The 25,466-nt window shown below is 41.6% G+C and overlaps 1 protein-coding gene and 1 long non-coding RNA gene across 2 annotated transcripts in view; one reads left to right on the top strand and one right to left on the bottom strand.

Annotated features, from left to right (window-relative positions):
• The window catches only part of LOC122811642, a 304,142-nt gene that overhangs the window by 38,904 nt on the left and 239,772 nt on the right, over nucleotides 1-25,466 (bottom strand). The window lies entirely within an intron of this gene.
• NDUFA4L2 (NDUFA4 mitochondrial complex associated like 2) overlaps nucleotides 1-25,466 on the top strand; it is a 143,175-nt gene that overhangs the window by 107,645 nt on the left and 10,064 nt on the right. The window contains exon 3 of the mRNA XM_044083622.1: nucleotides 474-534. Within this exon, the coding sequence (XP_043939557.1) occupies nucleotides 474-534 (61 nt within the window). The remainder of the gene's footprint in view (nucleotides 1-473; nucleotides 535-25,466) is intronic.

The following is a 25,466-nucleotide window of genomic DNA, read 5'->3' as shown; positions in this document are numbered from 1 at the left end:
TGTATGTCCTGCAGGGAACAGAAAAGCTGCCTGCAGATAAGTTATAGTTTTTGATTGTAAGTAACCAATTGATTTTTAAGATTAAGCCTGCCACAGTTTCTCTATACACTAAGATAGTACACCAGTCAGAAATTATCTTTAGCCTGATGATTTTTCAGTACTAGGCTTGGTAGTTATGAAGAACATGCTCACCAGAGGTCATCCATTCTTTATAAATATCAGTTCTCACACTGTACTTTTCATTAACCCTTCACCTTCATGGTTTATTTCCCCATTGGTGAGATGATGTAGTTGCTATGGTTACCTGGTTTGTTTGCTGGATGTTACACAGTAAAGCCTTTCAGCTGTGTATATGCAAACAGAGGGGAGCCAGTACTTTGTTGTATTTATGAAAAACTTGCTCTACTTTTAGAGGGAGTTGATTGTTAAAGAAAAGAACCACTGATACAATTTCCCTTCTTTTTTCTTTGTAGCTGGGATAGGAAGAACAATCCTGAACCATGGAACAAACTTAGCCCAACACATCAATCAAAGGTAAGCACAGATATTATTACATTCTTCTCTGCTAAACATACTAGGATGAGATGACAGAGTTTAAGTTTCTCCATCACACTTCCATAATTATTAGTGCATTGTGCGGTCACAACAAAGTCTTGCGACCCCTTTATTTTGGCTTTTTTTTTCCCATTTTGCATGACACCACCACCACATATCTGGATGGAAGCAGAATGAACTGACTGTGCAAAAACAGTGCCCTTTACCAGAGCTGTTCAGCCTACAGTAGCTGACTACTGGAAAATAAAATTTGCAATCTAGAGTTTGTGGTTGTTGCAGAATTTGTAGAAGGGGTTGCAGTGGAATCATTGTGTAGTTAGAGGTAAGGGATAGTGCACAGAGCCCTGCACTGTTCTGTTTCCTGTCCCCAGAACTGTAGGTCAGTAGACACCTGTACTTCGAGGTTAGGATCTTCAGGTGTATATTAAATGGGAAGCTTCATATCTTCTTACACTGTGGAACCTGTTGCATACTAGTGGTGTCTTTGGGCATGTGACTTCAGCCTTCTCTCTCTTCACATGTATTACATCATCAGCAATGTTCTTTCATAGTTATGTAGGAAGGAGTCGGGGAAAACATGCACAGCTTGTGGAGATAGCATTAACAACCAGCTCTAATAACTCTACTACCTTAATTGATAGATTTTTGTTGCAGTATCTTTCAGATATCTCATTTCACATGAAATATGTCCTCATTCTGCAATTTAATGGTGAGATTGTTGTCCTACAGGCAACTTATTTTAAAGCAAAATTCAGGCAATAAATCTGAAAAAAAAAACTTGTCATCAAATATTAAGTACAAAATTATGCAGTCGCTTAGAATTCTAGTTGTCCCATAATTTGTCTGATTTGTTACACAGTTTGAGAAACACCATTATTTCTTTTGGAAGCAGACCTAAAAGGTGTGGTGCGTACTTAAGAAATCCTGTAGTAGGCCATATATTATGGAGGTACTAATGCTCTCCACACTGACAGCACAGCACAACAGTAACAATGGGAACTTGCTTTCACAGTTCAGTTAATCTTTGTTATTTTTGATAGCGTTATGGCCATATTTGCAATGCTGCTGTGTGGAATGTATATCTGGGTGCTAGTGTTGCTTTAGTTTGTCCTTTTTAGTTTTTGACACAAACAATAACTGCAAATGAGAACAACTACCGAAAACTGTACCTCAGGGTACACATTCAAATGGAAAGGGGCAGACATTGGCAATGGCGATTGAGGGAAACAAAAAAAAGTACATCTTGTATTTTAAAAAGCACACATCCTATACATAATATAAATGCTCAAAGCAACACAATAACTTTTCTGTTTCAATAGCCAGAAAGCAGTATATTCCACTTATATATGTTACAGTTTAATTTGCTGTTCTGCAGGAGCTCATAACGGGATCTTACTAAAAGAATTATACACCAGAGGCTTATTGAAACAGATAACATTTCAAATGTTAATCAATTCTAAAGAGGGGACCTTCCTAAATGTCACACAAGCTCTTTCAAAGGATTGGTATAGTTCTAGTATGTCATAACCTATAGACAAAAAGAACGAACAGTTCTGTACAGCAGAACCAATGCCTTAAATTCAGAGTGAGAATGACAAGACTTTCACGTAAGCTACTGTGCATCAGATGAAAAAAAAAAAGTTTTAAAGGGGAATCTGCTGGTGCACTAGGAGATAATAGTGGGGGTATAATATACATTGATAATGCATAATGGGTGTAGAATATACACTGATAATGCAGAAGGTTAGTGACTGCTGGAGTGTAATGTTCATAGGATCATAGGAGATGACTAGGCTAATGGGCTTGGGGCCCTTACAAGCCTAGCCAAGAGTTTATCCCCAAAAAAGAAACATTCTGCAGCAATTGCAGGTTTCTACATTAAATCTCACAACTACCCTGTATACATTTACTTGACCCTGAGGTACAGTTTTACCCTAGTTAAGCCTCCAGGTGATTAAGGCATATATCAAAGTACAGAAGTCTGCAGGGGGAACAGGAGCTTTCTCACATGCTATATTAGAAGGACAATCAAATGCAAAAAGAAGTAAAAGGGATGTAAACAGTTACTAAATTACATATACAAAGGAGTAACGCAATTCAAAGGTGCTTTTACTTCATGGGAAGTAGTTACTACAGCATACCAGTAGGACGGGTTTTATTCTTCTTGCTTTTTCATATGATCTGTGGCCACAGTATCCCCTTGTGAAAGGATTCTGAATGTGAAGTTCTACAGTGATCCTTTGTCATGCTGTTGGATGTGTGCCTGGGGCAGAGCATAGGGGATCACCACCCTGTCAGACGGGGCACACAGAACAAGCTGGCCCATTGACAGTCCATTTGGAAATGTGCCTATTTTTTTATACTCATGCATTTATTCAATTTCATTCATTAAATAAATACAGTAAAGAAATATTACACTAGAGAATATCACTGTAAAAAAGTTGGTAGACCACACATCAACAGAACTTTTACCAGATATCATATGAAATCATTTCACAAGAGTAGCACTTGAACATAATAAAAATTAAACAGTAAAAGACAACTTAACTAATGCAAAAACAATTGCCAGTATGTCCACACAGGTATAAAATCCATGAGGTGATAAAACACAATCCATTTTATGGCACAGTTCTCTCTAATCAGAAATCACAGTAAGTGCTTTCATCCCTCACAGGTAATCTCCTTCAAACTGTGAAATGCTCTAACATAATCACATGATTAGTCAGCTGATCAGGGTTTTAAACCCATTCTCTGCAAACAAATGTAAAGTTTGCATGCCATTTAGTTCTGGAACAATGAATGCATGTATCCAATAATACCTGCCAAACATAACCCCTCTAGGCCAGCAGTTCTTCAGATATAGCTTTATCAAAAATTTATTTTATTTTTTATTTAACATTTGTTGACCGGGAATGTCCGACTAGGTTCCACAGAGCCTGTTTTCAGCGGAGGCCCGGGGAGAAACGCTCCATATGCATGTCTTTGGAATGAAAAAAATAAATATTAATGCCTCCAAAACTGCTAACATGAATATACTCACCTCATATAATTTTGCTTGCAAATATAATACACTGGCATCTTCCTAAGATCTAATAGTGTAACAGTACTTATATATTCTCTTTGATAACATTCTGAAAAGTCTGCCCATTATCAAATGTTGTAGACTTTATGCATAATGCAACATAAACAATATTTTTTTGATTTACAAGAAGATACTGCTGGAATTCTGTAACACTTTCTCCTAAAAATTGTATTTTCTACTACTGTTAAAAGAAAATTATAATACTGGTAGCCCACACATTGTTTCATTTCATTGGTTCAAAGAAGGTCACTAGGCTAATGGCCCTAGAGCCCTTACAAGCCTAAAACCATATTTATCTCATGTTGACCCAATTGTCGGTGGTTAGGTGAATGAGGTTAAGGTCTATGATAGTTAATACAGACTTTCTCTGTCCAGGAGGGACATGGGCACCACAACAGGAGTGAATTTGTGGTCACCCATCCATTGATCTAGGTTGCATTTGAAGAGGGTAGGGAGGGACTTTATTTCACATGAATTGGAAGCCTGTTAGTGGCAGTCTCTGGGGGATAGGTCATGGTGGAAAGATAGATACATTCATGTCAGATGCTAGGTTAAGATCCCTGGAGTGAGTGACCCTTGTGTAGTTTGATTTACAAATGTGTAGCATTTCCATCAGGGATGGGTCAGAGACTGCTCTGTAAGCCAGGCACAGGTCACCCCTTAGCAGCCTGTAGAACACAGAATACAGTGACAGGACTTTCAGTGTTTCCTTGTAAGACTTGTATTGTGTATCCTGTAATTTCTCCAGTTGTTCCAGGTGTCTTGTGAGGTACATGCAAAAGGGATCATTGTACTCAATTATTGGTCTAATGAGGACCAAATATAATAGAATTATAACATTCTTGGATCTAGATGCAATGTTTTTACTTATAAGATGTGTGATATTGAGGGGTTTCCATACTACTGTGGATACTTGATGGTCAAAGTTCAGACTGCTATCAACCCAAGTATCCAGATCACATACCACTGGGTCTACTGTTAGGGGAGTGATGTTTTAATGTAATTAGAAAGGATGTCAGCTTTCCCAAAGGGAATAATAATGGATTTTTTGCATTTAGCTTTAATCTATGGCTTTTGCACCAATCATTTTTCTGTGTTAACCCTGCCTGAAGTATATTATCATCGGTGGGGGCTCAATGATTGCTCAAAATTTGCAATAGTCAGCAAGCTTGGTCAGTCACAGGCTGTTCAAGTCTGCCTGGACCTCTGAGAAATAAATTCCAAACAGCAAGGGGCCCAGCACAGAACCTTGTGGTGTAATTCTTTTACTAGAGGTGGACGTCATCCACTTTGACAGTGTGTGCCCTGTCAGTGAGCCAGTTGGCTAACCACCTGTTAATGTAGGGGCTAATTCCTAATTGGGAGAGTTTCTCTATAATACGAGAGTGGAGGATTGTCAGATGCCTTGGCTAGGTCAAGATGGGCACTATGCACTGTCTTTTCCTCGTCCAGGACCTTGGTGACCTTCTTGAAGAAGGCAACCATGTTTAACAAGCATGAACTACCTTTAAGAAATCCAAACTAGGTTGGGTCCAGAGTTTGGAAGTTACCTATGTCCTTGATTAAAGGTCCATAATGATTCTTTCCATGGTTTTGTAGATGAGGCTAGTCAAGCTTATGGGCCTATAATTCTCAGGATCAGTTTATGGCCCCCCTTTGTGCAGAGGGATTACTATTGCTTTGACTAGCTTTATATGACCTGACAAGATCTCTAATTTGCTAGTTTAAGCTGGAGAGGGATTTCTTTCTCTGTTGAGCCAGTTCCATCTTGTTCTTGGACATTATTTTCTTTCTCTTGTTGTATACTCTGTTTATACTAGGAGTGCACCAGGACGGCTTGTTTTTTCGGCAAGATCTTGTTTTAATCTGGCCAGATACAACAAATTCTATACAACTACTTAAGTGGTTATACAGGGCATTGGTGTACACCTCTGCATAGCAGTCCATGTTATCCGTGCTGGAGGGAGCTTTGAAACTTCTTATACCATCACCTAGTAGGAAGTAATTTGTTTTCAAAATATTCTTAAGCATTTTTGACCTTGATGTAGTGTCTGATCTTATAGTTTCACCAAACAAGACTGATTTATGGTCCAATCTTAGATAGGAGGACATCACACGGAGGGGGGGGGGTGCAATACTCTCCCATGTTAGTGAGTACTATGTCCAGGACATTTGAGCCTCTTGTGGGTGTATGGGCTAGCTTTTCCACAGCATTAGCATTGACAAAGTTCAAGAACCTCTGAGCCAGCATGTTTGTGGTCATGTAGGTTTCCCAGTCGATGATAGGATAATTAAAACCAACCATAATGAGGAAGATGTTGGGCTGCATGGCAAGTAACTCCAATAAGTCCAGGTATGTGGTGTGCTTTTCCTGTTTCATGGTGGGGGCCTATAGCTAGCTATGATGTGGTAGGGGGCTTTGCCTGTAGTTAATTGGACATGGAGTAGCTCAAGAGAGTCATACTGTTTGACCAGTTTAGAGGTGTATTTACCCTTAATGAAGATAGATGCACCTCCTCCTTTGTTTTTTTTTATGCTCAGTTTGTGATCTGAACATATGGAAGGCATCGTAGCCCTGCATGACCATGGTGCTTTCCTTGCCTTTGAACCATGTCTTGGTGACTGCACAGATGTCAACATCTTCCAAAGAAAGGAGTGCTTCCAGGGAGTGCAGTTTCTTGTTTAGACTCCTAGCCTTAAGCAACACTACCTTGAGTTTATCTAGAGAGGATTTTATGTTGGAAGGTTGGTTATTCTGACACTGCCTAAAAAACACACAATAGGAGTGGCTAATGTCTTTGCCGGTATCTGAAAGTTAACAGGAGACAGGTGCAGACCAACTCTGCCAACGCAACGGTGGTCTGTTGACCATGTCTTCCCAGACTGACAGCTAGTGAAGCCCCTTGGACTGACACCAGAAGCTAAGCCAATTGTTAAAGTAAATAATGTTTTTGTTTGTATTGTGGCATAATTCTTGGAGAAGGTAGAGTGCTGTTTAAGGCTAAGCTTATAACTCAAGTGACACAAAATTAGAGGGCTCATTCATGTCTCTCTAGTCCAGTGAGGTAAGTCTCAGGTTATTCACCCCCACATGGACTATGACGAGTCATACCAGTATTTGTGGTCAAGTGACTTGATGGATCCTGGCACCTGACAGGCAGCTAACTGTAATCTGCTTGTCCAGCCTGGTGAGGGGAACATCTGTGTCTACAATGGTCACCTATGACAAATACATTAGGTTTTGTGGTGTTATCAGCTTATACTGTTGAGACTGTGGTGTGTGTGTTATGTTTTGTGGTTGTTTTTTTCCATTGTTGTATGTGCAAGTGGTTTTCGTTTGGGAGGCCGCTGAACTTTTGGTAAGTTATTAGTGAGCACCTCTGCATATCTGGATTTGTGTGTCTTGTACTTATTTAGTGTGGGAAGTGTGTGTGCTGACAACCTGTTTGGCATTCAGTTTGTCCTCATGTGAGAGTTTTGCCTCAAATTTTATAGTGTAACTACATCTTTCACATAAAGTATTTGTTTCAGGAGTAAGTGGTTGTCTGTATACATTAGACAATTGCTACATTACCTCAGGATGCCGACGTCTATCGGGCTGGCCAAAGAGATGTTGGGAAACTGCCCATCCATGATAGCAGGCTCTTACTGTATGTTTCATTAAGGAAGATAATGGGTTAATTTGACAGGACTGTGCTTGTAGCACCAAGAGTACAAACGGGACCTATAGTTTGTATAGGTTAAGGATGATCAATAAGGCAATACTGCTGAGTGTGCAACTGAGTTGCTCCAAGAGCAGCAGAAAAGCTTGGAAGGGTTTCACTGACAGCTGTTTAAGGAAAACTGAGCTTCTAGGCTTTTACATCTGTACAGGCCACTGCTAACCACCTCTGCATGAAGAGCAGCAAATGCAAGGTTTAAATATGAGCAAAGAGAAACAAAATTTAAGCTAACTACCAATCAGGAAAGCATACAATAAGCCTTCCACCAGCAATCCGCAACTTGGACAGGTTAGATCTGCACACTTCTGCCAAAAAAGGTGCAGGAAAACACCTTCTTAAAGTAGAATAGCTTGTTTGGAGCCCAAGTGTAACAAGACCACACAGACTAACTACAACTGTCCTAAAACTAACAGATACAATGTAATACAGTGCAGTTAACTACTTAAAGCAGCAGCAGCAGACCGTTTTTAAACTGCTAAAGTACAGTCACAGTATACAAGAGAAGTGCAAAAAAATACTTGGAATCCTTGTGTGTGCTTCCCATGTCATATAGACCCGGTAAACACCTACTGCCCCTAGATGAATAAACCCAGTCCTCTTAATGTAAAAGCACAGTAAAGGAGTGTCAGGAGTTAAATGCTACCACAACCAAACATAAAAGATATGAAATGCTACCATAAACAAAGATACAGATACAGCAGTGTACTTTAAAGGACCACTACAAGCAAATGAAGAAAACATATATTTTTTATCTTGCCATGATTTACTACACCTCCCAAAGCTGCCTTCAGCAAAATAAGTACTCATTCCTAATTTTATTTTGTTTTTACTCATCTGCCCTCATGGGGGCAGACATGGTGATTCCTTTGGAAAGCTAAATCTGTCCCATAATGCAGACTGTGAGGACAAATAGCCCTACCATTTGTTGTCAGACTAGACTTCCATTCACTTAGAATGGAACTCCTGAAAAACACTGCCAAGTTTGAGAGTCTGCAGCTCATGTGTCATTGACTGGTATGTGCTGAGTTTTACAAATGTTGTTCCTACTGATGTACTACACATTCACTGAAATAAACTTGCAAAAGTGTCAACAAATTACTGAGATAAAAAAGACTTTTCACAAGGAGCAGTTTTGCAAGTTACAGTTCCTGGCCAGGTTACTCCTCCCATCTCCCCTCCTTCAGTGGGCTACAGTCTCACATTTCCAGCTTTGCTAGATTCAACTATTTACTCAGCTTTGCGTGACAATAGACATAAAAAATAGCCTGGTGTGCCACTAAAACTGCTCCCTTGTATGTCTCTTCACTTCTGAATAGCATTTCCCAAGAATAAAAAAAAAAAGCAAACTCATCAGTCCAGAGTTTAAGCTAGTCTATCCATTTTTTAAAATGTGCACAGTGAAATATTCAACCTGTAATGCATTTTGGCTGCTGACATGGTTATCTTTACATAGTTATTCTCTTATAGTATAACCTGAACTTATGGTATTTAATGATACATTTTACAACAGTTCTTAGTTTCTTAATGACCTCCCAAGCCTCTGATGTGACCTAATACTTTCTTACTATTGCTTTATGTACTTTGTCTTAGTTATATACTTGTAGTGTGTTTCTCATCCTCTCAGCAACAGACTCTTGGAGAAGCATATACTTGTATTGAAAGAGTACCAGCAGCTGTAGCAGTGATACCACACTCCAAAACAATGCACTCAAACATAGTACTGACAAACACAAGGGAATGTATATGTCTGAATCAAGCAGTGATGAAATTGCTAGGGACTTCACTGAGCAAAATTTTACTCTTAATCTCTCCATTTCATAATGAATAACATTCGCACCACACTGACAAAGGCACACCTCCACCTTCCACAAACACAGCAACCCACTCCCACACCAACTGCTACGGTTTCTCCCTTCAGTTATTGCAAGCCAAGAATAACACTTTTAATGAGGATACCTACCAGACAGGTCTGCATAGCGCACTTGGATCATCGCAGCTCAGCCCCCCCAGCAACTGCAAGATTGCCAGATTTTTTAAACCACTGCTATGGTCTGGTTTCTCCCTACCATTATTGCAAGCCAAGAATAACACTTTTTAATAAGGATACCTAGCAGACAAGTCTGCATAGCACACTTGGTCTACCTGCATCATCGCAGCTCCCCCCCCCAGCAACTGCAACATTGCCAGATAAAACCACTGCTATGGTCCGGTTTCTCCCTACCATTACTGCAAGCCAAGAATAACACTTTTTAATAAGGATACCTACCAGACAAGTCTGCATAGCACACTTGGTCTACCTGCATCATCGCAGCTCGCCCCCCCCCCAGCAACTGCAAGATTGCCAGATTTTTAAAACCACTGCTACGGTCTGGTTTCTCCCTACAGTTATTGCAAGCCAAGAATAACACTTTTTAATAAAGATACCTACCAGACAAGTCTGCATAGCACATCATCGCAGCTTGGGTCCCCCCCCCCCAGCAACTGTAACATTGCCAGATAAAATTACTGCTACGGTCCGGTTTCTCCATACAGTTATTGCAAGCCAATAATAACACTTTTTAATAAGGATACCTACCAGACAATTCTGCATAGCACACTTGGTCTACCTGCATCATTGCAGCTCGGGTCCCCTCGCCCCCAGCAACTGCAACATTGTCAGATAAAACCACTGCTATGGTCCGGTTTCTCCCTACAATTATTGCAAGCCAAGAATAACATTTTTTAATAAAGATACCTACCAGACAAGTTTGCATAGCGCATCACCGCAGCTTGGGCCCCCCCCCCCCAGCAACTGCAACATTGCCAGATAAAACAACTGCTATGGTCTGGTTTCTCCCTACAGTTATTGCAAGCCAAGAATAACACTTTTTAATAAGGATACCTACCAGACAAGTCTGCATAGGTGGCTGGATATTTACAGTTGTTGTTATTAGCAGGTCCTTAACAGTTATGTTTTAAACATTGCGACTGGTTATTTACATTTCCTTTTACAGCACATTTGTTACTTTCTCTAGTTATTTGTTAAACATTGTTTTGGCCGGCATGCACACCCACAAGCCCCCCCCCCCCCCGGCAACTATAGCTTTGTCTATTGCCACTGGGTAGCATAACTTAACAATATACTTGCTGTATCTTGTCCCAAACAGATCTGCCTCCACACTGAATACTTGTAAAGTAAGGCAAGTACCATTTACTTGGTGTATTTTGTCCCCCAGATAGATTTACCTTCCTTTGTATTACTTGCACACCAAGGCCTTAAAGTAGTGTTTCTGCAACTAACTGCTTGCACTCCTAATTTCCTGCTTCAACCTCTTCCTTGCTTACACTTACATTACAGCTCCAAGGCTTCCACTTCTTATGCTGATTACTTTTCTTTGCAGTCTTCTGTGAGGGGACGGGCCAGATCTCTACCTGCTTTTTCTGGTTATACCTTCCCCCATTTTGTATCTCCCTCCTCTAACTCCCTCCTCCCCCATGCACATTAACTAGTCTATATTAGTGGGTCTCCTTGAGCGGTGCCCTATTGAAAGTTATCTTTTGGCCTGCTTGTGGTGAGGAAGCTTCTGCAGACCTTTTTCAGTGTGACTGCATCAGTATAAGCAAATTAAACTAGTACAATACAGCCAAACAGACACATTTGGTGTAAACAGAAACAAGTGGAATGATGCATTTGGTGTACAAAGAAAAGAAACAAGTAAGCCCATTGATATAATCGGAGTTAGTGTTAGCCCCGCTGTGCTCGGGCTCACTCCACTCCCCTCCCTGCTTCCTATTCCCACCCACCCCCACTAGTGCTACATTTCAACTGAACTTAGCCACTCCCATCATGCTAACCACCAATCACTGAATCTGCCCCACCCCTGTACCTATTTCCCTTCTCTTCCACTATTCTACATCCTGTAAAGCACAGTCTTCCATCTAACTACCTTACAATCACAAACAACACCTCTCATCATCCACCACACCGACCCCATCCCAAGCAGATCTCTCACTCATGACCAAACCCAACCAAACCATGCCCAAACCCACATACATACACCTCTTACTATTGCTCCTAGGTGTATCCACACTCCCACTGCTAACTTCTATCACCAACCACCAAAAACAACTTAATTTTATCCATATACCAAGAAAAACTACTTCCACTGATATTATTACAACACACCCTTTTACTCAACTAGTCCCACATCACTACCAAACCTTCTTTATTCACCACTATGCACACAGATCACAGCCATCACACTACCAGTCTCAAACAACTATAAAGAACTTTAAGACCCTAAACAAACTACTCAAACTCTATTTTTACCACAGAACCTAACTCATTAGCTGCGGTGATATACACCCAAACTCAGGCCCAGAAAATCTAGGAGCCCCAACCCTCAACCTGAATGATACCCTACTCCACCGAGACAAATCCACACTCCTCATTTTAAATTTAAATGTTAGGTATACTAAACAAAGTCCACGACCTTCATGCACTACTCTCCTTTTATCAACCTGAGATAGTCATACTAACAGAGACTTGGCTTAAACCAGGCAACCACAACAATGAAATCACTCCACCAGGTTACAATATAATTCGTAGTGATAGAATAGGTAAAAAAAGGAGGGTGCTGCTATAGTGTATAAATCTCACATCATCCTTGAGAAAGTAGACATAACAACCCTAGATCTCATAAAGTTGAACTCACTCTAACAAAACTAAACTTAATGATAATAAACGCATCAGCATCATAGGGTGCTACATCCCTCCAGGCAACACTATCCCCATTACAAAAAAACTCCTAGAATGGATATCTAACTCCCTGCCCCAAGAAATCTTAGTATTAGGAGACCTTAACACTGACTGGCAAAACTGTTCCAGTCATAAGCCACTCTCCCATATTAACCTACATGGCCTAACCCAACTCATCACTTCTCCCCACAAGAACAGACAAGAGAACCAAACATCAATCCACTCTAGATTGGATACTCGTATCCCACCCATCACTGATATCCCTAGCAGTATGTCTACCAGACACTAAGTAGTTACCAAGCCACATTCTTACTCGGATCAAAATCACCACAACTGACCCAAATATCTACACGCCTAATTAGAAACAAAAAACACTTTAACTGCTTCAACTTTATAAACGACCTAAAAATGTGCAACTGGATCCCCCTAAAAAACTTACCACTTGATGAAGCTGTACTATATTTCAATACAACCTTCTTAAACACCCTTAATCATCACACCCCCTCCAGAACAACAAGAATTACAACTAAATAGGACTCCTGGTTAGCCCCAGACACAAAATCCCTCCTCATAAAAAAGAAACAAAGCCTGGACCAACTACCTAAACAGTAAATCCCAATTGAACAAACAAATATATGTTGAACTACATAACAAAGCCAAAAAACTCACCAAAACAGAGAAAACATCTTGCTATCAAAAGTTACAGGATAAACACAGGAACAACCCACAAAAATTCTGGGCAGCAATTAACTCTATTCTACAACCAGGTAAAACAACTACCCCAACCCCAAAAATAGATGATAACCAAGAAGACATCCCCACACAATTTAATAAATACTTTACGGAAACCATCCAGACCCTTGCAAACAACCAACCCTATGACAACATCCCCATCCCTGCAAATCCACCCCACACCCCCAACTAACAATTGCCTCAAGTTCAGCTTCCACCCAGAACCAACCAAATCCATTGAAAAACTACTCCGCAAGCTCAAACCAACATCTCTAGCTGCAGATAAATTACCCACTGAATACCTCCACCTGGCTGCAGAAGCCATATCGTATCCTGTCTCCATCCTAGTTAAAGTATAGTTGTGTACCTACCATAAATGTAGATGTTAGAGTGTATTCACTGTTGCAGACATTACTCTTGGGTTATCCTGCTGGCAGGCTACCCTCAGTTGGCCAGAATTCCAAAGTCTAGGTCTGGCATCAGCTGCTGTCGCCTCTTCCCTGACGTCAGTGCGCCAGGGGTATAAAAGATGCAGCCGACGCCATTTTCTTCAGTTTTTCTTGCCCCAGATGTCAGGTGCCCCCAAACTGGTAGGCTGAAAATATGCCAATAAAAAATACATGCATAAAAATAACATTTCCTTTATCTACAAGCAAATACACCAAATAGGTTGTATAGGGTAGAGAAGTGTAGATAAGTCCCAGCAAAGAGGAGGGGGATGGTGGGTGGGTAACCTGGACTGCAACAGTGAATACACTCGAGCATCTACATTTATGGTAGGTACACAACTGTACTATGTTCATCGTGTTTCACTGTTGCAGTCATTACTCTTGGGTAGAATCCCAAAGCTGAGGATGGGTGGCTGGGCTAAATAGGATTAGGAGAGGCTATGAGGCCCTGCAGAACTGCAGTGGCAAAGCCTGCTCTGGACTTAGAGTAAAGAGGTAAGTGGTAGTGCTTTGTGAAGGTGTGCACTGAACTCCAAGTTACAGTCTTCTAAGATATCTTTGATTGGTACTCCTCTGAGGAAGGCTGCTGAAGTGGCTGCTGCTCTGGTGGAATGAGGCCTAATGCCCTTAGGCACTGATTTGTCATGCTGAAAATAGCAGAAATGGATGCAATGGCCTATCCATTTAGAAATGGTCTGTTTTGAGATAGCCTTTCTTGTGATCCTGCAGCATAAGACACTAAAAGTTGCTCAGTCTTTCTGAAAACTTTAGTTATGTCTAAGTAGAAGCGTAACTGCCTGTGTATGTCCAAAGAATGCAGAATTTTCTCACCCTTGTTCTGTGGATTTGGATAAAAGGTAGGCAAGTGAATGGTTTGGTTAAGGGCCACACTGGACACCACCTTAGGCATAAATGTAGGGTTTGTCCTCAGAGAAACCCTGTCTGGATGAAAAATGATGAAATGTTCCACAGCCATGAGTGCTTATAACTTAGAGACTCGCCCTGCAGAGGTTATTGCTAGGAGCAGAGCTGTTTTCCAGGATAAGAATTTTATATCTGCTGTTGATGCTGGCTCGAAAGGAGGCAGTGTGAGTTTTTCCAAAACATAATTGAGGTCCCAGGCTGGAATTGGTGCTCTCCTTGGAGGCCTAATGTTTTTGGCCCCTCCGAGGTACTGCCTTATTAAAGGATGAGAAAAGATAGGTGGTTCCGTATTGTAATGGGCTGAAATGGCAGAGGCATGAATCTTAATTGAAGAGAAAGAAAGGCCTTTGTTCAGCATCTCATTTAGGTATTGTAAAATCTGAGGGATATTTGATACACGTGCCAATGCCTTGTTCCTGGTTCCAAGCACAGAATCTCTTCCATTTTTCTGCATAAGATTTTCTGGTACTGGGCCTCCTGGCCTCCAAGATAACATCCATAACAGCTTTTGAGAGAGGAGTATTCTGAATGGCTACATTATCCGCCATGCTGCCAGGTTTAAGGTCCTGAGTTGGCTGTGCAGGATCTGATTGTTTTGTTGGGTCAGCAAGTGAGAAGTTTGAGGCAATATCCATGCTGGACCTTGAGACCAGCTCTTTAGGATTGGGTACCAGTGCTGGCGTGGCCAGTCTGGTGCAATCAGTATAATTTTTGGCTTCTCTTGTCTGACCTTTAGGAGTATCCTGGGAAGGAGAGGCAGTGGGGGAAAAGCATATACTGTTAGATTTTTCCAGCTGAATGATAGGGCGTCTGCTTTCCATGCTTGCTTGTGATAAATCCATGTGCAAAATCTCTGTAATTGGCAGTTGAGGGCAGGCAAATAGATCTATGTCTGGGCATCCCCATTTCCTTATTATCATGTTGAAGACTTGTGGATCCAGTTTCCATTTGTGGGGATCCATGAGGTTCCTGCTTAGTTCGCCTGCCAGAGTATTTGTTTTTCCTGGCAGGAATTGTGCTTGCAGGTGAACTGCTGTTTCCCATAAGGTCATTGCTTGTCTGCAGAGGGGGTAGGAATGTGTACCTCCCTGCTTGTTTATGTACCACATGACCGTAGTGTTGCCTGTCTTTATCAGTAACTGTCCTGGATGGAGCAGGTCCTTGAAAGCTGTCAGGGCATTTTGAACAGCTAGCATCTCTTTTTGATTGATGTGAAGATGCATTTGGTTCACAGGCCATGTGCCCTGAATACATTTTCCTGCCATATGGGCCCCCCAGGCATAATCTGATGCATCCGTTGTCAGTGTCTGTCTGGCTGTGGGTAAACTGAATGGCAGACCCTTGTTGTGGTGACAGGCTTCTGCCCACCATTGAAACTCCTGTTGCAGGCAGGGAATGAGTGCAATTACTGTCTCCAGGCTGTGGCAATGCTGAGTCCAAACACTTTTTAGTTACCATTGTAGTTTCCTCATATGCAGTCTGGCATATGGAATTAGTAGAATGCAGGATGCCATGAAACCCAAGGCCTGCAGGATATTCCTTGCAGATAAATGGGTTTTTGTTGCCAATTTCTTGAAGTAAATAGTCAGTTGCTTTTGCTTGTCTGGCATGAGATAAGCCATCTGGGCAGTTGTATTTAAGCTTGCACCCAGGAATATTATCTCTTGAAAGGGCACTAGTTTTGATTTCTTTTCATTTACTGTGTACCCTAGGCCACTTAGTAATCTTTTTACAAACGCCAGATGCTTTAGAAGAGTGTCTTTGTTCTCTGCTTGAATTATGCAGTCGTCCAAGTAGGGATATATTTGAATTCCTTTTTGTCTGCAAAACACAATTACTGGTGCCAGGCATTTTGTGAAGTCCCTGTGCGCAGTAGATAAGCCAAAGGGCAGTGCAGAGAATTGGTAATGCATTTAGCCAGCTATGAATTTGAGGTATCTTCTGCAGGATTGTCTGATTGGGACATGCTGGTATGCCTCTTTTAGGTCCAAAGTTACGAGCCAAGCCTTCTTGCCCAGCATGGGCAGTAGCTGCTGTAGAGTCAACATCTTGAATTTTGGAACTTCCATTGTCCTTTCTGGGTGCTAGGAAAAGTCTGGAGTAAAATCCTTGCCCCTGCTCTTGTTGTGGTACTTGCTGAATTGCCCTCATGTCCATGAGGGCTGTAATTTGTTTTTGTGTCTCTGCCCATTGATTGTATGGCAGGTCTGGCATACCCTTTGACCTTGGTAGTGTGTAAAAATGGAACATGTAGCCTTGGGACACTATGTTCAGGACCCATTTGTCTTGGGTAACCATTTGCCAATTTGATGAAAAAGGTGCTAGTTTTCCCCCTAAGGGGGCTGTCAAAAGAAAAGTGCTTGGATCTGGCAGAGGAAAGTCATTGGGGCTGTTTCCTGTAAGGTTGTGATTTGTCTTCTCCACTTTTGGATGTAGGAGCACCCCATTGTTTAGGCCTGTATGAGCCTTGGGGCTGAGATCTGCCTCGGGGATGCCTGTATCTGCCTCTTTGTGGTCTGTCTGACACTGGAAAGGACCAATTTTTAGAAGGCCAGTTCCTGCTAAACCTGGGTGGCTGTACCTGTAATCCTTGACTGTCTGCATGAATTTTGCTTTATCCTCCATTTTTTTCAACACCTCTTCTGCTTTAGTACCAAACAAAGTATCATGCTGTAATGGTGCGTCTAATAATTTTGTTTTAACATGATCAGGCAGATTCTGTTCTTTTAACCAAGCATGCCTTCTAATAACAGAACCTGTAACCGCGGCCCTGCAAGAGGCCTCCAGTGAATCATAACCACATTGCAAAGTATGCTTTCCCACTTGTTCAGCTGCATGCAATAAATCCTGCAATTCCTTGTTCTCTGAACATTCAGTATTTGCCAACAATTTCTGTTTAAGCAGTGACATTAAATATTGCTGATATTTAAGCATATGAAACTGACAATTTAAAGCCATTACAGCCAGGGTAGTAGAAGTGTAGACTTTTTTCCCCATCTGTCTAGAGCCCTAGAATCCATACCAGAGGGGACAGGGTTTTTTGCAGTGGAAGTTTAACCCCTTTGGGACCCTGAGATATAGTTTCTGGGTTATCAGCGGGGTTTTTGTATAGGAATTTATGAGAATTCGGGACCCTGTAGTATCTGTCTGGCTTAGCAGGTGCAGGGGGTAAAGAGTCAGGGGACAGGCCAGACTCTGAAAATACATCATCTACAATGTCTAGAACAGGCGGAATAGCAAGGAGTCTGTGCTGATGAAGAAGCAGAAAGTCTCTGAGCCTTTTCTTAGATTCAGCGTAATCTTGGCACTCCCAGTAGAAATGCTCCCTCATAGTATGCAGGGTTTCTCCAAAAGAATAATCCTCAGGGGGAGAGGCTGAAGGAATGGATTCTTCAGCATCAGAGGGAAGCATGGAGTAATCCTGTTCAGAAGAGGAATCAGAGGAAATAGAAACCTGATCAGAAGAATCATACTCTGTCTCTTGCCTAGGCCTCTCATCAGGAGGGGGATGGGAGCCCCTGATCAAAGTAATTAGGTCTTCGGCCATTTTGAGCATCTGTTTTTTAGGCATGGAAGTCTGAGTAGGAGAATGCTGTACTTGTTTCTTTGTCTTTAGAGCTGTTTTAGTCTTTGAAGCTGAAGATGGCTTAATATATAGTTGTGTAGGTCTGAAGACACCAGGGGCTGCGAAAGCACCTCACTGAGAACCGGCGACCAGCCTAGCAGAGGCCTCGTCGTCTGTTTTGGACCTCGGATGCCTATCCTTTTCCTTGTCCTTGTGTTTTTTTGTAAACTCCGGTTGTCAGCTGGTCCGATGGCATTATATAATAAAATCTTCAGCCAGAGTAATGAAATGCAAAATCGAACTGACGCTTGATAGTGCGTTGGTTAAATCTAGCACAAAACCAACAGCTAGCAATGTTGTGATCAGGGCCTAGGCAAGGAATACAGTAAGAGTGAAAATCCTTATGAGGTATTTGCTTCCCACAAGAAATACAATTGTTAACTTTTTCTGACATCGGTCTGGAGCAGGAAAAAAGTTTCCCCAACGGGGTACTTAGCTTTAATGAAGACTTCGGTTCTGAAATTTGGATTAAAAAATCTCAGGAGTCGGCCGACCGGCACTTGCAAATTGCTTTTGCTTTGGGCACCGCGCGGCAAGAAAGTCAGAAGAAAATTGCGTCGGCTGCATCTTTTATACCCCTGGCGCACTGACGTCAGGGAAGAGGTGACAGCAGCCGACGCCGGACCTAGACTTTGGAATTCTGGCCGACTGAGGGTAGCCTGCCAGCAGGATAACCCAAGAGTAATGACTGCAACAGTGAAACATGATGAACCATCAGGTCCATCTCCGAGTGTATAGTATCCAAGCTATGGAAAATATCACATATCATCCCCTCTATATAAAGGGGGAACCTCCCTGGAACTCAGTAACTACTGCCCTATAGCCTTTTTCTAAAATTTTAGAAAGGGTAATACACAAGCAACTAATGAAATATTTCCTAGAAAATAATCTAAAAGCAACACAACAACATGGCTTTAGACCCTTCCATAGCACCTCAACCACACTAACAGAATTCACCAACATTGTCAATACTCACAGAAACAATGGACTCCTTGTATCTGCCACCTTCCTTGACTTGTCCAAAGCATTCAATATGGTTAACCACAATAAACTCCTTCTTTCACTAGCAACTTTAAACCTTACCACCCCTGCCATCTCCTGGTTAAAAACTACCTAGAGGGAAGGAAACAAGCTGTTATGTGACAAAACCAACTCTCCCCCTCCGTACCAGTCTCCCTAGGAGTACCCCAAGGCTCCATCCTGGGGCCACTTCTTTTTACCAATCAGCTCCCAAACAGTATTCCTAAAGCCTCAGTAGTGCAATATGCAGATGATACCATCATATGTGCAGCCAAATCAATGGACATCCTTCACTCCCTAACTCAAGAATGCTTTTCCCTAGCAGAAACTTGGATTACAAACCAAAGGCTCATTCTGAACCCAAGTAAAACAAAGCTAGTACTCTTTAGCTCCCACAGAGCCAAACCTCCCACTGATTCTTTCTTCATCTCCTCCTTTAACAAGACCACAATCACCCCCACAAATCATACAAAACTCTTAGGGGTTGAAGTAGATAATTCACCTTAGATTTGACCTACATATTTCTATAACCATAAAAAAAGTACATACAAAACTTAGCCTACTGTATCGCAATAAAAAATTCTTCACTGAACAATCCAAAACTACAACAGCGAGGACTCACCTACTATCCACCCTACTTTATGCCTCCCCCGTGCTTACAAATCTCCACAAATCTGACCTAAACAAACCTGATAGTTGTTATAATAAGATAGCCAAATTCGCTACAACCTCTCCCATCAGAACACATCATTGTGAATGCCTAAAAACACTCAACTGGCTAGAACTACCACTACTACTTCAACTCAATCAACTATCACTAGCCCACAAAGTAATACATAACTCTGAAAACACCCCAGCCCTACAAAATCTTTTGCAACCCTTTACAACCGCCAGACCCTTGAGGTCTAGCACACAAAACCTCCTCAAAGTAACCAAATATAACAATGAAGCTGGTAAGTCTGTCTACAGCCACTGTATAGCAAAAACCTGGAACTCCCTTCCTGCCCACATAACTGACAACAAATCCCCATCACAGTTCAAGAAACTTGTTAAAACTCACTTTTTGAATAATCAACTGTGCTCCTGTATCCCCCCTGGCTAATATCTCATTAGAATACTTCACCTAATTTAAGTAACTCTGCTAAGCCAACCAATCATAGTACTATACCCACTTAGGACTGTTAATCTACTGCTCATCCCATCTCTCCAGGAGTTAAAGAAAACTACCCCAGCAATGCTGAGCTCTCCATAAGCAACTAAAACCAGGAGAAGACATACCATAAATCAATTTGGTATCCTTCTCAACTAAAACCAGGCAAAGACATATAGTGAATCAATTTGTTATCCTTCTCAACTATAGCAGGCATCATCTGCTCTCTCAGAGCCTTATTCTACACCTCTCTGCTTTTAATCTGATAGTAAATCTATCACAGGAATCCTAAATTTAGGAATATCTTCTAAAATGTATTATATTGACGAGAACGAATGTATCCCATCTGTTAGTTAATATGTATGTCAAAGTCTCTTCTATGGAAATTGTATGTCAAAAGTCTGTCCTTAAAACTATGTTTTGTAAAAAAAATTGTTCTCTTGGAGCTTTTCTCCCCATGCCTCCACTGAAAATGGGCTTGTTATCCAGTTGGACTCTCCCAGTCAACAAATGTAAAATAAAATAAACATACCAGTCAAATTTAAGGCTTTTCTCACCTCTCTGCGAAACACTGCTGTAATGGCTTTGGCACACAAATGAAAATGATTGATGGGTGTTGGTTCAAGACTCCAATCCATATCTCTCAACAGTACAGACTTTTGCAGAAAGTCCAGATTTTTTGCCTGTTTTCCATAAAATTGCAGTTTTCTGTCAAATCACTGACAAATCATTTAACACTGAAGTCAGAAAATTGACAGGCATTTGATTTTTGGACTTCATATCCTTAAGAAAATTCACTCTAATGCAAAACCTGTTTATCAACTTTCTAAGTTTGTAAGTGCAATATTTATAAATTGTCATTGCACTTGCACAAGTGTCCCCCTCAGCAGGGCAACACGCAGGTATCCGTGCCGATTTGCTTTACAGTTCTTTTACACCACACACACACACACACACACACACACACACACACACAGTAAATCTTGTTGTCCATGTTATTTATTCTTTTCCTTGGTTTCGTTTCTCTTACTTGTAATGTTACTTTTACTCATTTTTTCTCCTGCTTCCCATATCTACCCTAATTATTACTTCTAACAAATACTTTTTCTCACTCTTTCTTCCCTTTCCCTCCTCCTCTTTATCCACTTTGAACTTTTCCACTCTGACATTTGCTATGAGTAAATAATGAACTGTCACCATTATGCCATCACATTTTAATGCTGCATAATAATGTACTTAGTCTAATAATAGGTTCATAGGTAGTTACTAGGCTATCAGCCCAAGGGCCTAAGTAAGCCTAGCCAACAAGGTTCCCTGGCTTATGCCACCCAAGAAAGTTATTTTCCTGTGCCACTGTCGAGCAGAGCCACAGAAGTGATTCCTGGGGCATATTTCCTATTTCCCATCCACTCAAAGATTTTTCTTGAAGACTGCTAATGACGAAATTTACTTGACATAGATGGGTAGCTTGTTCCAGAGTATGGGAAGTCTCTGGGACAGGAATCTATTCTTCCAGCATGTCCTGTTTATTGTGGTGACAAGCTTTAGGTCCCTAGAACATGAATCTCGGAGGCACTGGGATTTCTTTAGGTGTAGCATGCCCAACAGCTCTGGGTTTGACATAGTTTTATATGTTAGGGAGAAATCACCTCGGAGTAGGCGATATGCTACTGAGTAAAGTTGGAGTTTTTTGAGATGGTCAGTGTAGGGCATCTGTTTGAGGCCAGTAATCCTCTTTGCGAGGTACTTCTGTGGCCTTTCCAGCTGCTGCAGATGTCTTGTGAGGTATATTCCAAAAGGGGCTTTGTACTCTATAATGGGTCTAATGAATGTCGAGTAGAGGGGGACAATGACCTCTTTTTTTCCTGGATGAGAACCCTTTTGTGATGAGGTTTGCCATGTAGAAGGACTTCCTGACTACTGTGGCGATCTGATTATCAAAGGAGACTACTGTCCACCTGGGTCCCAAGGTCTCATCACATATTCGGTGTTAAGTAGACTGCTGCCTATGCGGTAGTTCATAGGTACAGAGTTTTTAACAAAGGGGATGACAATGCACATTTTGGCATTGAGGTTGAGGCCATGGCTCTGACACCAGGCATCTGTCTCAGTGAGGCCCTTCTGTAGGATGTTCACATCATTTGGGGACTCTACTATGGCTCCTAGTTTGTAGTCATCTGCATACATCGTTAGTTAGAGGCCTTCTGTGTTAGCCTGTACTACAGAGAAGTAGATACCAAACAAGAGAGGTCCCAGGACTGAACCTTGTGGTACTCCACTTGTCACTGGTTTGAAGTCAGATTTGGAGTCAGCAACTTTTACAGTGTGGGTTCTGTCAGTGAGCCAGTTGACAGCCCATCTTGTGACGTAGGGCTTTATACCTAGTTTAGTGAGTTTTGCTATAATTCCAGAATGGGAGATGGTGTCAAAAGCCTTGGTGAGGTCAGGATAGGCTGTGTGAACCACCTTACCCTCATCTACAGCTTTGGTGACTGCCTCAAAAAAAATCAATTGGGTTCAGGAGGCATGATCTGCCTTTCACAAACGTGAACTGGGTCTGGTCCAGAGTTTGGAGGTTACCAATGTCTTTGTTTATGAGTTCCATGATGATACGTTTCATGGCCTTGCAGACCAGGCTCGTCAGGCTAATAGGGCGATAGTTCCTGGGATCAGTGTTGGCTCCCCCTTTGTGGAGTGGGATAACTGTTGCTGTGTGCCATTCAGTGGGCACAAAGCCTGATGTGAGGCTATGATTGAACATGGTGCTTAGGTGGGGAGCCAGTCCGTTCTGAAGTTCATGTAAAACACAGCCTGGAATGTTGTCTGGTCCCATGGATGCTGTGTTTTTGGCTTTAGAGAGTGCAACTTTTACCTGTGTAGTTGTGATTATAGGGACTCTGCATTCTTCCTGTATAGATATGGGCCCTTTAGAGGGTGAGAGGGGGGTAAAGTTAGCACTAAACCTATCTGCCAGGATGTTGGCAATATCAGTTGGTTCTGGAATTTTCGTGCCGTTGTGCTGTAACTCAGAGCAGATCTGGGTGTTGCCATTGAGATTCTTGACATAGCTATAGAGTGCTTTGTGGTTGTCCTTGGAATCGGTGGTGATTTTGTTTTCGTGGATAGCTTTGGAGGCTCTTAGAAAGGATCTCAACTTCTTACTGAGGCTGACCAGGGAGCTCCACCACTCATGGGAGTTTACTCTCTTTTCCAACAGTTTCTTCCTTCTGTTGTACAGTTTGTTTATGGCAGGGGACTACCAGATTGGCTTCCTTTTTTTGGAGGATAGCTTCTTTGTTCTGTTTGGAATAGCACGATCCATGCCCTTGTGTAAGTGCTTGTAGAGTGCATTTGTGTAGGATTCAGCAGTCATAACTGTACTGTCCATCTCCATGGGTGTCATGAAGTTAGTCACTTCTGTCTTAAGAAGCATGAAGTTGGCACTGGAGAAATTTTTTACTGTGGTTTCTTTAATGAGGGGTGAGGGTGGGATGTGGATATCTAGGGTGATTAGCTTATGGTCGGATCTGACCAACGAGGAGTTGGAACACCGGTCACTCATGTTGATAATGACTAGGTCTAGGATATTGCTGCCCTTGGTGGGGGTGTGGATAGGTTGATCCAGGGCATTGAAATTTATGAATTCCAGAAAGCGTTAAGCGAAGGAGTTGGTGCATGAGTAATTTTCCCAGTTAATGGTGGGGTAGTTGAAATCGCCCATTATTAGGGTGTTTGGCTGAACCCTAATATTTTCCAATATATCAAGAAAAGAGGAGTGGTAATCCTGGGGCATGGTGGGGGATCTGTAGCAAGCTACAATTTGGATTGTAGTTTTGCCCAGAGTTAGTTGCACTTGGATAACCTCTGATGCATTATGCTGATCAACTAGCCTGGAGGTTTGGATATCCAAAATGAGTATGGACACACCTCCGCCTTTGGTGTTCCGCTCCAGGTTACGTGGCCAAAAAGTGTGGTATGAGTTATAGCCTGGTAGTGCAGGGGTGTTCTCTGGAGCCATGAACCAGGTCTCAGTCACTGCACAGATATCGATGTTCTCCATTTTAAGGAATGCATCGAGTGAGTGCATTTTGAGATTTAGACTTCTAGCATTGAGTAGCATTACCCTCAGTTTTTGCTTGCCTGTTCCTGTTACGGTGGTTAATTTGTCATTTGAACCTTGTCTAAAAAAGGCACTGTAGGGGCAGCAAGAGCCTTAGCCAGTATCCAGAATCCCAGGAGTGACAGGTGCAGGCCATCTCTGGCAAAGCATTGTGGTCTGTCAACCATGTTGTCCCAGGCAGACAGATACTGGATCCCCTTAGAATGACACCAGAAGCTTAGCCAATTGTTGAAGTCAATCATTTTGTCCTTGTACTGCAGTATCATTTTGGGTGATGTTAGAATGGTGCTCAGGGCTAGGGTCATACCTGCCTGGGCTACAAGATCGGAGAGCTCTTCCATGTCTCTTTTCATGTAGTCCATGGGGTACATCTCAGATCATTCACACCAACATAGACAATGACAGAGTCATATTTGTACTTGCTGTGGAGTGACCTGAGTGCGTGGGTTATGTGGTGGATCCTGGCACCCGACAGGCATCTGACAGTAACCTTCTCCTTGTTTAGCCTGGTGAGTGGGACATCAGTGTGCCTAATTATATGTTTGCCCACAATATCTGAATAAGTGAGTGGGATTTTCATGACAGCATCGAGGAAACATGTTCCTTCCTTCTGTGTTTTTTTCTTAAGTTTTGGATTTTTCTTGGCATATTGATTGATTTTCTTAGTATATTTTATTTTTTATTTATTTTCCATTTGTTTACCAGGTTAGTCCAACTGGACACAGGTGACCGTTTTCAGCGGAGGCTCGGGAGAAATGCTCCAGATACATAGTAAACAATTATAAAAAATAAAAATAAATTATACAAACATAGCTATTTTGCACAAAGAGCATAGAAAATATAAAAGGAGTACAATCAGAGTTTTACAATTGATGCAGCATACAGTGGTTAGAATATTGAGAAACAAATTAAACAAAATATTATACAACAAATATAGAATTGCTTGAACATAAATTCAGAAAAGTTTCCATAGACAAACAGGGTCATAAACTAGAAATCATAACTATATTGATAGGATTTATTTTGCATTTATCTTGTTTTAATGATGGTATGTGTGTATTACTGTGTGTCATATGTGCACAAATATTTGTATTAATCTGTACATTTACAGTATATTAACAAAGTACTAGGTCACATCAGAGCCTTGGGAGGTCATTGTTAAGAAATTGAGAACTGTTGTAAAGCTTGGCATTGAATACCATAAGTTCAGGTTATGCTATAAGAAAATAACTATGTAAAGATAACCATGTCAGCAGCTAGAATGCATTATAAACTGAATGTTTTACTGTGCACATTAAGAAATGGATAGATTGGCCCAAATTCTGGACTGATGTGTGTGCTTTGTTTTT

Source organism: Protopterus annectens, chromosome 9.part0, assembly GCF_019279795.1.
Source record: "Protopterus annectens isolate FY-2018-M chromosome 9.part0, PAN1.0, whole genome shotgun sequence".
NCBI classification, from domain to species: domain Eukaryota; kingdom Metazoa; phylum Chordata; order Ceratodontiformes; family Protopteridae; genus Protopterus; species Protopterus annectens.
Note: the sequence above shows the minus strand (reverse complement) of the source record. Positions and strands in the feature narration are given on the sequence as shown.